The following is a 14059-nucleotide window of genomic DNA, read 5'->3' on the forward strand; positions in this document are numbered from 1 at the left end:
ATGCCACATGGTTAAGACACTTGTAAAGTATTGTTATTTATCATGTTGTATGTCGACCTTTAAAAATCCTAATGTTGCTGATGAAAAAATGTTTACATAAAATTTTAGGGACTGGTTCAGCTTTCCAAAAATGGTCACAGAGGACAGAAAATGGGGTTGATTATGCTTATAACATGAACATGTCCTTTGTGCTATCTAGAGGTTTTCATCAGATCTGTGGTAACTTGAGTCCTGGCTCCTTGCACAATTGCCTGTCTAAACATGCCTTAAAAAAGGCAATAGACTTACACCTTAAACTGTGGAGGTAAAAAACTGAAAACAAACACCCATGAACATTTCTATTCACAACTCACAAAAACGACATCATTAACTCACTTATTGTATTTCAACTATTTATATCAGGCCCTGTACTTGACAACAGTTTTAGTTTATTATTTATCCGTTAACGTTGAGGTAAATGATAAGCAAGTAACCCTGTATACATTACTCATTTCTAGTAAAAAAAACAACACAAAACATTAACTTCATTCTTTCCACTGGAGGACATGCCTTTTCTTGTCAGCCGCCCTCTTGTGGCACTAACCACCTCTCATACGCGGTAAAGGCTCGCGTCACTTTAAAAGCCCCCACCCCCCTGCCGGTCCTATCCTAACATACTACCCTCATACCCACCACATCTGACCAATTACACCGCCCGGCTGAACAGCAACAAGCCGGGCCCACAAAGATTCATTTCGTAGGACGGAAAAGTGACAAGCTAAACTCTCTCTGTCCCTCGTTGGACAAGGAGAGTCTTCGGCAGAAAGTGCGACACAGTTGTTCGTGAGTTTATCTGATAATGTGGTGGTAGAGGAGGAACAGGGAGGCGGCTCATTGAACGGCCGACAAGTTGGAGTGTTTTTTGATGGCCATAACTAACGCTACATGAAACCCCCTCCGCGACACCAGGAAAAGAGGACGAGCAGCAGCTGCAGACGAGAGGAGACATTTTAAGACTAGCGACAGTCGCTGCCCGGGTACGGTGAGGTGAGCGGAGGTAAGTTCGCTGAACCGTTAGCCAACGTTACACGACGGACGGGTCCTTTAAGGCTGTTAAGGCTTCGGGGGAAACTTAACTTCAAAGCGTCAGATCAGAGACAACGGCCCACAGGCGTCATGAGCCGTTACTTTGTTTAGGTATGAACTGTGTGGTCTCCTTCGCGGGCAGTTAAACCGGAGCGGAACGTTGCACACCGAACTTTGCTGACGTGCTCCAACGTTCCGACGCTAACTGTCGGATTGAGCCGTTGGGAGACGTCACAGGGGTCTCGCTCATCAACGTTGAGCTAACAGGCCTTCGCTCGTCATGATGCCCGCGGCGTTTGTTTAGGAACACCGCGATAACAGAAGGTCACGGAAGCAGACGGGACTAACCCGCACAGCCCCGCGGTCGCCCCTGAGGAGATGCAGACGTGTTAAAACAGATACATGGGTGTCGTTCGTGCTGCGAGTTACCAATGCGCTAAAAAAAAGTTTTCTAACGTAAACCGGAGATGTCGCCGGTAACAGTTGCCCCTGCTCTATCTAATCATATGGGTGGCACTAAGTAAAGAGTGCCTCTGTGAGGGGGGAACAAGCCTACAACGTGAGTTAGCTGACGGTGGTGAGGGCGGTGTTGGGTAAACTTTTGCAAAGCTCCATCTCACCGAGTCGGTCTGTTCCGCTATGTCCGGGAGACTCCCCGCTTGCGCCATTCACGCGCACGCTGCCACTCCCTGCGAGAGTTTACGCAAGCAGCGTAGAGGGCTGAGTGACTGACACACCGCTCAGCTTTAAACGAGGATAACAACCCTGAAGCTGAAAGTATACAAGGGCCTCTTAAGCCTGAAGGACGTTGTCTGTCTGACATTGTTTTAGATATGAGTCATTCTTTTATGTCCTGCTGTACTCAAGTCATGTCAGTCTTATCTTATTAAACTCCAAGGACTTTGCAGTCTGGAGGCCTTCAAGGTTTTATTAAAGACCCCAGAAACATCATAAAGATCCACTTTAGGAGCACGACTGGAATGTGTGTCTGCGCCTCAGGAGAGAGCTTCAAGAAGTCAGTAAATCAGGCTCTAGGCTATCTTTCCTGGGCTTGAGGCTTTAAAACTCTAAAGGTGCGTCTTGTCATTTTTGGAACACTTTAAAACCTGCACAGTTTACATCTAAATCTAATACAAAACATTTTTTAATATTATATTTTATATTATATATTTTTATTTTTATAATTGCGCATCTTGGTGCATCACCTACCAATTGTAGACAAATTTAATAGTGTGTGTGTTTTTTTTTTGTCGGGTATTGCATCACCCCATGCTCTAAACTAGCACACTATTCTTCTTCTAGAGAAGAAGTGGGCATAGAGTGCTGCAGGGCAGACATACTTTTGGAGGCCAGCCGCAGAAGGTAGCATCATACTGGTTACCTCGACAAAAAGTGCAATGGGATATTTCCACCTGAGTTTAGATTATTGCAGAAAATAAACTCTTCGGGCAAACACAAGTTTATGAAACTTACACATTTTCTTTTGCAAGACAATGTTTACAAATTACCACCTCTTGTAGGACTTTTGAAGCGTGATTTGGCAGAAGAAAAAAGCGCTATGTGACGTTATGCTATAGACAAACTACATCATAGTTGCGTTGAGTGTTGAGCATGAGTGTTCACAACAAGGCCGAAAAGGCGGACTAGACGACGTGCTGATTTTTTGTAGTCTCATTAAGCCACTTGTTTACAACCGCCTTTTTAAAGACACATAAAAGCTGTGCACAGAATTTGACCATTATGTTTTTAATCAGTGATTTGTTAGTCCTTCAACTAAATAGATGTTTATTATTTTATGAAGTGAAAAAATATATATATTCCAAGTAAAGTTATCAGTCAAGACATTGACTGATAGATACCAGTGAGTATATTAACAGTCTTTCTAGAACAGTACAAACTGTTGCTGAGATTTGAGAAATGAAATGTGAATTAACGTTATAATTAAGTTAGGACAAAGTCACTCTTCTTGGTGCCTATCCAAAAACACCACTCATGTTCCCTGACATCAAACCATCTGTGCCAAAGTGGCACAGTGCACTTTGGTCTCTCCAAACACTGTCATGTAAATGTGCATGCACTAGTTGAGTGCCGAATATTGATACTGGATTAAATGATAATGCCAGAGATCAGATTGAGGACAACAAAGCAAACCAATTTATACAGAGTCCAGTAATGGGTTCACTAATACAGTTTGCCCATGCCTGATGTTTCGTTTCAAAGTGGAAAAGCATAAATGTCTGAACATTCACAAATCCAAGATGTGACATATTTAAAGGTCTATGCTAAGCTGTGCCCACCAGTCTACAAACCTTACGTGTTGTAGGGTTGTCCTCAACCAAATAAATTCTTTAGTCGACAGACAAAGACTCATTCTGCTTTGTCAATTAATCGATTAGTTGGTATAATAAACAGACCTGTAAAACTGTGTTTCTCAAAAAAGAATCACACAAAAGCACTAGTTTAAATCGTGTGTTTACCAGAGATTTGCTCACAAGTTTCTTGGAAATGACCAAAGAAATCTGCTTAAACTAAGACCAAAGCGATCATCTATGAGCGGGTAGCCCTCCTTGTTTGTTACACTTCATACTGGCTCAACATAGCTTAGTTAACTAAATAGAATCAACGTTTACTTTAGCTTGCAGCAGTTGCACCTGCTAAACAACTGGTGCCTGACCTGTTCCTCTGTAAACCCTTGAGGGAATCACACACCAGCCAGAGCAGCTGTAAAACTCCTCTGGTCCTGCTTAAACATCTAGGAGCGGCAGGGATATTTACTGTGTATAACCTGTGCACACTTTACTTCTCGCTGCTTGTAACATTGCCAGTTTGGGAATCTTCATCTGCTGTCACATGCCAGTGATGTTTTTAGCTTAGATCAGTTACAGACAAAAAGTACTTCGCATGTAAGAAGTAGGATGTACACCTGAGAGCTTTTGCAGCCCCGTTGTTGGTTTCTAGTTCACCATGTTTGATCCTCCAAATCCCTTAATTCACTCCAGCACTGAATACAAACTTGCACTCATTAACATATTTTAACACAATCAAATGAGAGCCCATTCTCTTTTAATCTTTCATAAGAGTTAACATGTTCTTTTTTTTGCTAAGGGTAATGATGGACAAATAAAGTAAAGTAAGACATGTCCAATTTCATGACAGTTTTGTGGATTAAAAGTAAGAGTTTATGGTAGATTGCTGACATGAGAGGTGACAAACGGGAGTCAGCAAATTCACCAACAGCCCCGCACTCATTAACTTTAAAAGATAGGATAAGTTGACTTATCACCGATGTTGTTTCAAGGTGAGGAGATCCTGTCGAACTGAAATTCCTCTGCTGACAAAGGCAGCCTGCATGAGTTACTGTGCATTGATGGTAAGCGTATAACGGGTTAAAGTCCACACACGCACACAGTCATTATTTATAGTTCTGAAAGGAAATGTGTGACAAACGGAATTTCCCTCTTAAATAATTTTCTCTAGAAAAACGGTCATAATAAACACACAACTTTTATTGAAAAAACAAAGATAAAGCGGTAAAATGAGCTAATCTGATGATCCCACTCAAAATCAGCTGATCCGACACTGTAAAACTCTAAATGTGACTTAATGTTCTGTTGAGGAGTTGCCAGTGATAATAGCATCACTAATGTCATACTAGGTTGTTTGATTGCTTATCATGTCGCTGTTAATGCAGTCCAACAACAAAGCAGTAAAAATGTCTGTGAGGCTGAACTTAGGCACTGTGATGCATTAAATTTCCAGAAAAGATAACGTTTGCTAATTAGCACTAAACTCAAAGTACAGCTGAAACTGATGGGAATGTCATTAATGTTGGAGCGTTTTTATCATAGATCAAAGTATTTGGCAAATTTGAGTTTTGACCCGATAATACAGAGTGTCTTCCAGCTGCAGACATTTTTCTTCAAGGAATGGGAATGGGTGCCAAACTGCAGTCTGGGTTAAAGGACCTAATTCAATTCTCATGGGTTTTCTGATTGCATTGTGTGCAGCATGGCAAAAAACCACTTCATCATTCCTCTTCATCTGGAACAGGAAGTGCCCAGATACGGCGCCTGTTGCAGATGCCCAGTGAGATTTATCAACTCCAATCAATACTCATTCCTCTCTGTTTCCTTTTCTTTCTCTCAGGATATTGTCACAGCTGAGCGAGTTGCTATATTTATCAAATGAAAAACTCTGAATGGAGATCACCAAGCAGACAAAACCTTTTTATTACCCGTCTTAATTTCCTTTCACATGCCACAAATAAACTACAAATCCTTTTCTCACTCTGTTTCATCTTTTAGGATGTTGTCTCGGCTCAGTGAGCAGATATGGGCGGACTGGATTTGGTTTCCTGAAGGCCACGGCTGGGCTGACCTGACCGACCATGATGGCCAGGTTTTCCCTAAAACACAGGACCTGTGGGCTACTATACCCATCGCACTGTGCTTCCTGGTCTGCCGACAGATATTTGAGAGGTGATTCATCTCCAGCGGTGACTGTTTAGGTTTTGTCTGTGTCATTTGCCTGTTAATCTGCCCCTCTACCTTTCTGATTTTGCAGGTTTCTTCCTGACAAATGTGTGATGATGTTTAAGCAGTGTTTTATCTCTTTCCAGGACAGTAGCGACGCCTCTCGCCTCCCTGTTGGGAGTGAGTGACAAGCAGCGTGTTCATGCTCCTCCAAATCCCGTCCTGGAGTCCTATTTCTGCAGCACATCAAAGCATCCCACACAGGTAATGCTCCTGCATACATAAGGAAACTAGCACTGCTTCATGCATACTGTGTGTCCTCTGGCAATAGCACAGCTTGAGCCTAACCATAGAATTCAGAGATGTTTGAGGTGTAAATGGTTGAGAGAGACGACATGATAGAAATACCCTGGATCTTCAAACCCAAGCCTTGTGTAACCACACATCATTTTCCAACTCCAGACATTAAAGAAAGTACTGACTCTTCTTTCCTTGTCCCGCTTTTGTTGTTAGAGCTCCATAGAGGGTTTAAGCAAACAAGCGGGCTGTTCAGTGCGACAGGTCCAGAGGTGGTTCAGGCGGCGGAGGAACCAGGACAGACCCTGCAAGCTCAAAAAGTTTCGGGAAGCAAGGTAGCTACACATCCTCAGCCAGACGTCATAAACAACCCCAACCCATCATCTGTCTTTCATTCTAATCCGTGTGTTTGTAATAGCCTCTTTTGAATCCTAAAGAAGATGTTAAATAATATTTTCTGCTCTGATTTTATTATTCATGATTTGGTTAGATTGAAAGTTGCAGGAGACCGCGAACGGTGAAGGCACATTGAAATACGGTTTTGATAGTGTTATACCTCTGTAATTTAGTGTGTTTAAAAAAATGATTAAGCAGGGGTCATGACTAAGGATGCTAATTTAGATTTTTTTTATCCGACCGATAGCCAGCCCTTTTTCACTGATCATTAACCAAGATTAGTGCCTGGCATGCAGGGCTGCTGTGGTCGATGTTCTTAACAAGCCTTCTTGCTGCAATGAGTACCAAAGCACAGGTTCAACGGGTTGAATCCATCATTTACCTTCAGCTGAAGTTTAGGCGCAAACCGGGCAAATGTGTCCCCAGTTTACCCGTCCGGCAGAATAAGCAGCCACATCTTTTTTGCACCAATTAGTTTATCTGCGAGGTCGTCCGCTGTGTGTCTGCCTGGCATACGTTGACGGTGAATAAAGGCCACAGCTCCTCAAAACCCAAACCAAGCTCCCATGTCTTTCTGGCCACCTACTGATTTAATCGAAGTCGTTGGCCCCAAAGTTGTCAACAAATTTGGCCACGGCTCACTTAAGGTGGGCCGGTTATTCTCATCATTTAAATTTTTAACAGATAGCATTAATGGGTCTAAATTATTTTAGTAGGATAATGATTAAACGGTTAATTATAGACAACCATACTCATGACCTGCAGTGTTTGCCAAGCTAGGGGTCATGACACCATCAAGGGCTCGCAAGTTAGATATCAGGGGTCATGAGGTGATTTAGAGAGCAAAGCAGACAAATATATTTCTGCAATTCTTTACCTCAGTCTGTGGTGTGAAAGCAGCAACCTTTTTAGTTAAACAAAACAGCTTAACACACCAAAGCATTGTCTTTGTTCAAAACAAGGGTAGGAGTATTTACATTGCAAAATGCAAAACACATTGACCAAAGGGAGTTTTTTTTCTGCCCAATGCCATTCAGTTAGTTGAGGTTCAAGCTCCAGCGACACGTGTGCTAATGTTTAAGGTTTTCTTTTATCTGCGACACGTGGTTTTAAATTGTTAGTCCGTTTATCATTTCCTTGTGATTTAGAGTAACTGATAAAGTTAAAGTTGAAACATTCCTCATCTGTCTCCCATAACCCCAAATTGGATTTCTGAAACCGCTGTGTATTCTCTTACAGTTGGAGATTTACGTTTTACCTTCTTGCTTTCTTTGCTGGCCTGGCAGTCCTTATTGACGTGAGTACTGTGTCAGAATCTGGCGCTCTAAAGTTTTCACAATAAGCAAGAAAATCACTACATGTGTCATTTGGTGAAATCTAACCATGTAATATTCATAATCTAGTTATAACTTGAAACATAATGATCATTGTTATTCTGGCAACTTTTGTCTCCCTGACTTGTTGCGTCTTTAAAATATTAGCATATTTGACATTGACATTTTTACATTGTAACATAAGACAACACACTGTTAGATGCAACAAAAACAATGTTTTCCACTTTGTTTGTGTTTAGTGTTTGTGCACGAGAGTGGTTGTGGTGTTGTGTGGAACACTTAAACACTCATTAATATTGAGTATCCATTTCTCCTCAGAAACCATGGTTGTATGATATGAAGCAGATGTGGGATGACTTCCCGAAAATGGTATGTCAGTACAATAACCTCGAACATCTCTCTTTTCATTAAGTTTAGATTTGAATATTTTCACATTTATTTTGAATTTAAAACAAGCTGAGAGAGCACATATTTGCAGAAAAATACTCTTGTTTGCCAAATTACTTATCTAACTAATAGATACAATTATTGATTTATTCTAACAGCTTTTTTCTTCCTATTTTCTTCCAGCCACTGTTGCCTTCACAGTACTGGTACTACATGATCGAGCTAGGCTTCTATATCTCGCTGGTTTTTAGCATAGCAACGGATGTTAAACGTAAGGTAAGTGAGCTGCCTCCTAAGCTTTGTTATCCCGTGTGCGTATCTATAAAGCCCCTCAGAAACCTTCTATTTGGAGAGATTGCTCTTAGAGTGCATGAAATAATGAGAATGATCTCTTTTGTCGGTAGTGTATTTTGTGGTTTGGATATTGATTTCTCCATTAAGATGTCCCGACTTTTATGCATTGTATTGAGCGGAGCTGTCAGCGTTCTGAACATTATAGATGATGTTCAACTCCACTCACCCGTTCCACTTTGTCAGTTTGGTAAAGTCAGAGTGAGTGAGCAACAAAACTAAACGGTCTCTCCAGTCGCGATGTTGCATCAGGAGGTGCCCTGTGAGTTAATGTGTGACCGGAGCTCTGTGGTGAAATCACACCATTGAGAGACAGATGGACCGTTTTGTCCACAGGTCTAAACTCTGTTGTGAAAGGTGGCAGACCTTCGAGCCCGCAACCTCTGTGCCAGCACTTGTTTCATAACTCAAGATCACAAATTCGAGGAAGTAATCTGTTACACCACAGCAATAGTTTTCTGGACTTTTACAGAGATCCCCTGTGTTGAAATCAACCCTTAATGTGAGGATTTGCTTCTGTATATGGATTTAGTTTATTTTTTATAGCTGTGAAGCCATATAATCTGCTATGTGCAGAGTGTTAATCATTTGTAAATCCAGTATCAATCAATCAGAACACGCAGTGTCGATTAGTGACCAATCTTTACAGCTCGATCAATAAGTGACCAAATGTTTTTTGATTTTGTCTTTAAACCATCTCCCTCTGTCCCTTTTTTCTCTCCAGGATTTCAAAGAGCAGATAATTCACCATGTAGCCACCATTTCCCTTATCAGTTTCTCCTGGCTGGTAAACTACATCCGGGCAGGGACTTTGATCATGTTGGTGCATGATTCCTCCGACTATTTAATGGAGGTATGACAACATGCTAATATAACATGGAAAGGGGGTGTTTCACTGATTCAAAGTTGGCCTGAATGGGTTTATATTTTGTAAGTAAAAAAAATTGAATACATTGTTAGTGGTTTTTTTCCACATGCTAATAACAGGAAAATGTCTTTTAATTTTGAATTTAATTACAATCAGACAGCAGTATACATAATTTAAACAACACATTTGTCTGCCCTCCCTGTGGTGCCCTCTAGAGGAGAATATATGAAAAGGTGAAACTCTGATCTCTGTGCCTTTCATTGCAGGCAGCCAAAATGTTCAACTATGCAGGTTGGAGGAACACCTGCAACTGCATGTTCACCATGTTTGCTGCAGTTTTCATTTTCACCCGCCTCGTAATCCTCCCCTTCTGGTAAGAACTATGTTACAAGGTTCACTGTATTAGTCACTGATTTTACTGTATGATAGGAACATTTGAGAAATGTGTGGAACAGTGAGACACGTTTTTGTCAAATATGTATTTACGGGCAATTTGCAATTTCTGAATTAAAAAAATAAATGGAAATGCCAGAAATTTTAAAGAAATTCACATATCTCAAATGGGCTTTTGTACGTGACTCATATGGAAAGGCTGACATATATGAAGAGAAGATGTGATAAAGACCGATTGTCAATAAATCTCACGAAAAGGCCAACACAACAATGAATTAACCCAACAATAAGTGTTGTTTGTGTAGGCAAAGTCTGATATAGCTGTTTCCTCTTTGCAACAGAGCTTACATGTTGTCCAAAAACTATTCATTTTGATAAACTTGGGAACTCTAGTTTATTTACAGTAAATCACACATACACTGCTTTAAATGGGTAATAATTTGCGGCTGAAAATAGTCCTAAATAGTAATATCTGCTTTAAACTACAGTGCCCAGCTGCTGAAAAAAGTTGCTAAAAACAATGACATTTTTGCAGGTAATATGAAAAATATAGAATGACACCAGCATAATCCTTTATAATATTTAAGATTAACACATTAATGTTATGCTGCCACTAACATGACTCCACTCCAGAAAACCCCCAAAAGTAAAAGTGGGGAGGTTGTTCATACTACAAAAAAATAAATGCTATTTAAATTATTCAATGTGATCATGTCCTCTTGAATATGTTGGATACAGGTAGCTGATGGAAACACACTGATTTATTTTGCAGAAATTTCATGAATTTGCTTGAAGCTTGAGCAACAATTTAATGGAAATGTAACAACAGACACATTGTGTACTGTTCTGGCTCGTCTCAATGGGCTTTTGATGGTGACTGTAGGTGGCTCTGACTGGTCTCTCTGTTCTGCCTTTGTCCTCTCGTCCAGGATCATATATACGACGTGTGTGTACCCCCTGACCCTCTACACCCCCTTCCTCGGCTTCTACTTCTTCAACGGGCTAATGTTAGTGCTGCAGGCTCTGCACATCTTCTGGGCAGTGCTCATCTTGCGCATGGTCGTCAAATTCCTGCCAGGCAACGTACGAACCGCCACTTTCAACTTTTTCCCCATTTACCACATAATAGTTAAACCTCAAAGCAGCTACTGTACAGATGCTATGTCTTGTCTTACCCAATAGGACATTGTCGAGGACGAGCGGAGCGATAAAGACGAGACAGAGTCGGAAGACGAAGACGATGGTCGCGAGAGGACGGAAAAGTTTAAGAACGGCCACACGCAGAACGGCCACACTTTCCTGAACAACAACCACAGTAAGACGGACTGATTGGACTGTTAGAGCTGGAGATGAGGCTGTGTGAGGAGTGACGATGGGCCCTCACATGTGGCCCTCACCTGAAAGCCAAAGAACGGGAGCGTGGCATGTTGAAAAGGGCAACCGGCGGCAGCACAAACACACACACACACACACACACACACACACACACACACACACACACACACACACACACACACACACACACACACACACACACACACACTCATATCTTTACCCTCCTTTCTGAAACCCTGGTACCAAAGTGGATAATTCCACTTCTCTGTGGATTACATTAACTTAAATGGGGAGAGGAAGACTGTGGTGGAGAACCACAATGATCTGCTTAGCACCTAAGCAGCAGAGTGGTTATCTCATTACACACACACCTTCTCCTCTTTTCTCACCTCTCTTGTCTCCTTTGCTTTATGCTAAGATTTTGTGCTGTTGACCAAGTTGCCACATGCCAAATCTAGCTTTATGTTTGGTCTATAGGAGTGTTTTAAAGAGATGCTGTGGTTAGGACGGGCCCTCCCTTCCTGCACAGTTGGTTAAAACTCTTCAGTGACAGTCGGTCACATGGTGAGGAGCTCCAAGGTGATATCTTTTTATGGACCATAACCTAATTTAAGTCTATTTCCTCAAGTATCGGTTAATAACAAATTTGAGAGATTCAGTTATTGCAGCTGCCAGTTTGTCACTTTGTTTTTTTCTAAATTTAATTTGTTTCAATGTTTAAAAACTAAAATAATTGGAGGTAAATAATGTTTTAACGGTTGGAAAAACCTGCGATAAGGTGCTACATCTGTATCGTGTGTTGAAATGTGCCTTAAGTGGAATGCGCCGAGATCATTTTAAGTGTTTTGTTTGTGTTTAATATCGTTTTAGTTGTATGATTTTATTTTGGTTTTGTTTTATTTGTTTTCAGTCCAGTCAATGGTTTAAATTTGGGAGCAGTTTGTTTGAGTGTATCCCGAACCAATCAGTAACTGTTTATGAATTCTTTATGGACTGAAAGAGTCAAAAGCATTTCCATTCAGTGTTGTTTTTCCCATCCATCCAAAGATGCACTTTATGGTTCCCTCTATAGATAAATGTCTTGTAAACAAGCTTTGTAAAAGTGTTTGATTTCAATTCAAACCAGATTTCTTTGTAGTTTAGGGGGTATGATTTAAATTTTGTTTCATATTTATTCTCATTATTATCTACCCAAGATCTTCCTTGTTGCCAGTGTTTTGGTACTTTTTGTAAAAAGGAAAAAAAAAAACGTTTAATGAAATCTTAAGTAAAGAGGTAAAAAATGAAACACCAAAGTATGGTTTACATTTTGTACTACCTTGTCATTTGCAAGTGCCTTCATCATTTCAAGTGTTGATTGTAGAAAGAAATGTTATGTCTGTCCCATTTGTCTTTATTTCTGCTGTCTTTGTGCCCTATCACAACCAACACTCCATGCACCGTTAACGCTCTGGGCCTCTAACTTTCCTGCCTCGGCTCACAACAACCAATCGTCCTGCAGCTCCCTCTAAAGAGCTTTGCTTCTACAGAAATGGTTTTTAATCTGCATTATGTGTTGCTGAGATGTAAAAATCATAATGACAATGACGATAAAGATAATTGTGGATAACTATTTTGTCTCTTACAGTTTTTTTTTCCTCCATCAAAATCTGAAAGGACAATTTTAACGTTCAAAGTCAAGAATAGGGCTTCAGGAAATCTAGAAATCTGCTTTTTTAACCAATTGATTAACTGAGAAAATATTGAAAAATGAAAAAAAGGCTGAATTACCTTTTAAATAATGAAGGAGATACAATATTTGTCAACAACTAAGGACTGCTACTGTTGAGTTAATTATCAACTTATCTGTTAGTTATTTTTCTAGTCATTATTTGTTTAGTCATTAAAATGTCAGACACTAGTGAAACTTGTTTTTTTTGCTCAAATAGCCTGTTTTGTCTGGCCACCAGTCCAAAACTCAAAGATACAAGTTCAAATGATAAAAAAAAAAAAATTGTTTCCGACAAATTGACTAACTAATTAATACATCATTATAGAAATATAATCCTTTAAAAAACAGAAAAGGCAGAAGTCGTGCAGTTATAAAGTCGACTTTTTAGTTTTACTCTAAATATCTCTACTTAGTTCTAGTTATGTCTGTTGGTTTTCTAAAGGGTACTATACATATTAAATGAAAGGCTATAGTTTATAATTCAATAACTGATAAATGTGCCTCTCATTGAACATAAACACACTGTCTTGTTGAAGTTCCGTCACTGTGGAAGTGGAGCAAACACAGTCTGACATGAGCACCATCAATCAGTCAAAGCTTCCGCTGGTATAGAGTGGACCTGAAGGCACCATGGAGCTATTACAATATCCGATGGCACAGAGTGGTGACATGCCAAGCAGCGCTTGGCTGGCACACTTTTGGGAGGCACCCTGTTGCCAAATATGTCTCGAATGTTTTTTATAATCATCTTGAGTGGAAGAGTTGGTCTTCATCCAGCCTGAAAGTTTGAGAGAGTTCTTCTTTTCCATCCACCCTAAAAAGACACTGGTTCTCCTTTCATACTCCTTCCTGTGCCACTTTCCCCTACAGTATTTTTGGCTTCAGCCTAAAAGGCCTTCTTGGCTAATTGCATATGGAGTGGGATCACTTTACCCCGGTGCCTCCACGCTGTTCTTGTCACTGGCAGCCTCACTGTAACAATCTCCGTTTTAAAGCGGCAGGGTCAATTTCCACCCTGCTCTCGCATCTGGCTCCTGCAATTTAATTGCTAATGCATCTCCTGTTTCTGCTGTTCCTATGTCTGGACTTTCCTTAACACGCCCCCCTTCTGTGTCCAGTCTTACTCCTCCTTTTTAAATCTTTGCCTTTCCTTTCACATTGCGTTTCCAGCCTTGTGTAATGAATAAGCTCGGTGTCACCTTAGGTGCATGAGTTATAGTGGTGTGAAGTCTAATTGGTGACAGTGATGTAGGTCCTTGTGACAGGAGAACAAAAGCGCCGGGGTGTTTGATGCACATGTTATTCAATTCCTGCTTAAGTATTAATAAAGGCTTTACATGCCAGGGGGAGGTTGCAAGGTGCAAGTGTATGCTTGGGTATCTTGCATGTGTGTGTGTGTGTGTGTGTGTGTGTGTGTGTGTGTGTGTGTGTGTGTGTGTGTGTGTGTGTG

The 14059-nt window shown here is 40.7% G+C and overlaps 1 protein-coding gene across 1 annotated transcript; it reads left to right on the forward strand.

Moving 5' to 3' along the window:
- Positions 1-660: 660 nt before the first annotated feature.
- Positions 661-12510, forward strand: cers2a (ceramide synthase 2a). Its single transcript, XM_054605908.1, has 11 exons — positions 661-1036; positions 5370-5543; positions 5684-5801; positions 6051-6169; positions 7470-7527; positions 7883-7933; positions 8135-8227; positions 9027-9155; positions 9437-9543; positions 10493-10646; positions 10746-12510. Exons 2-11 carry the CDS (start codon positions 5371-5373, stop codon positions 10890-10892), a joined length of 1149 nt encoding a protein of 382 aa, XP_054461883.1. The 5' UTR covers positions 661-1036; position 5370; the 3' UTR covers positions 10893-12510.
- The last annotated feature ends 1549 nt before the right edge of the window (positions 12511-14059 follow it).

The sequence above is a fragment of the Anoplopoma fimbria genome, chromosome 10 (assembly GCF_027596085.1).
Source record: "Anoplopoma fimbria isolate UVic2021 breed Golden Eagle Sablefish chromosome 10, Afim_UVic_2022, whole genome shotgun sequence".
Classification (NCBI taxonomy): domain Eukaryota; kingdom Metazoa; phylum Chordata; class Actinopteri; order Perciformes; family Anoplopomatidae; genus Anoplopoma; species Anoplopoma fimbria.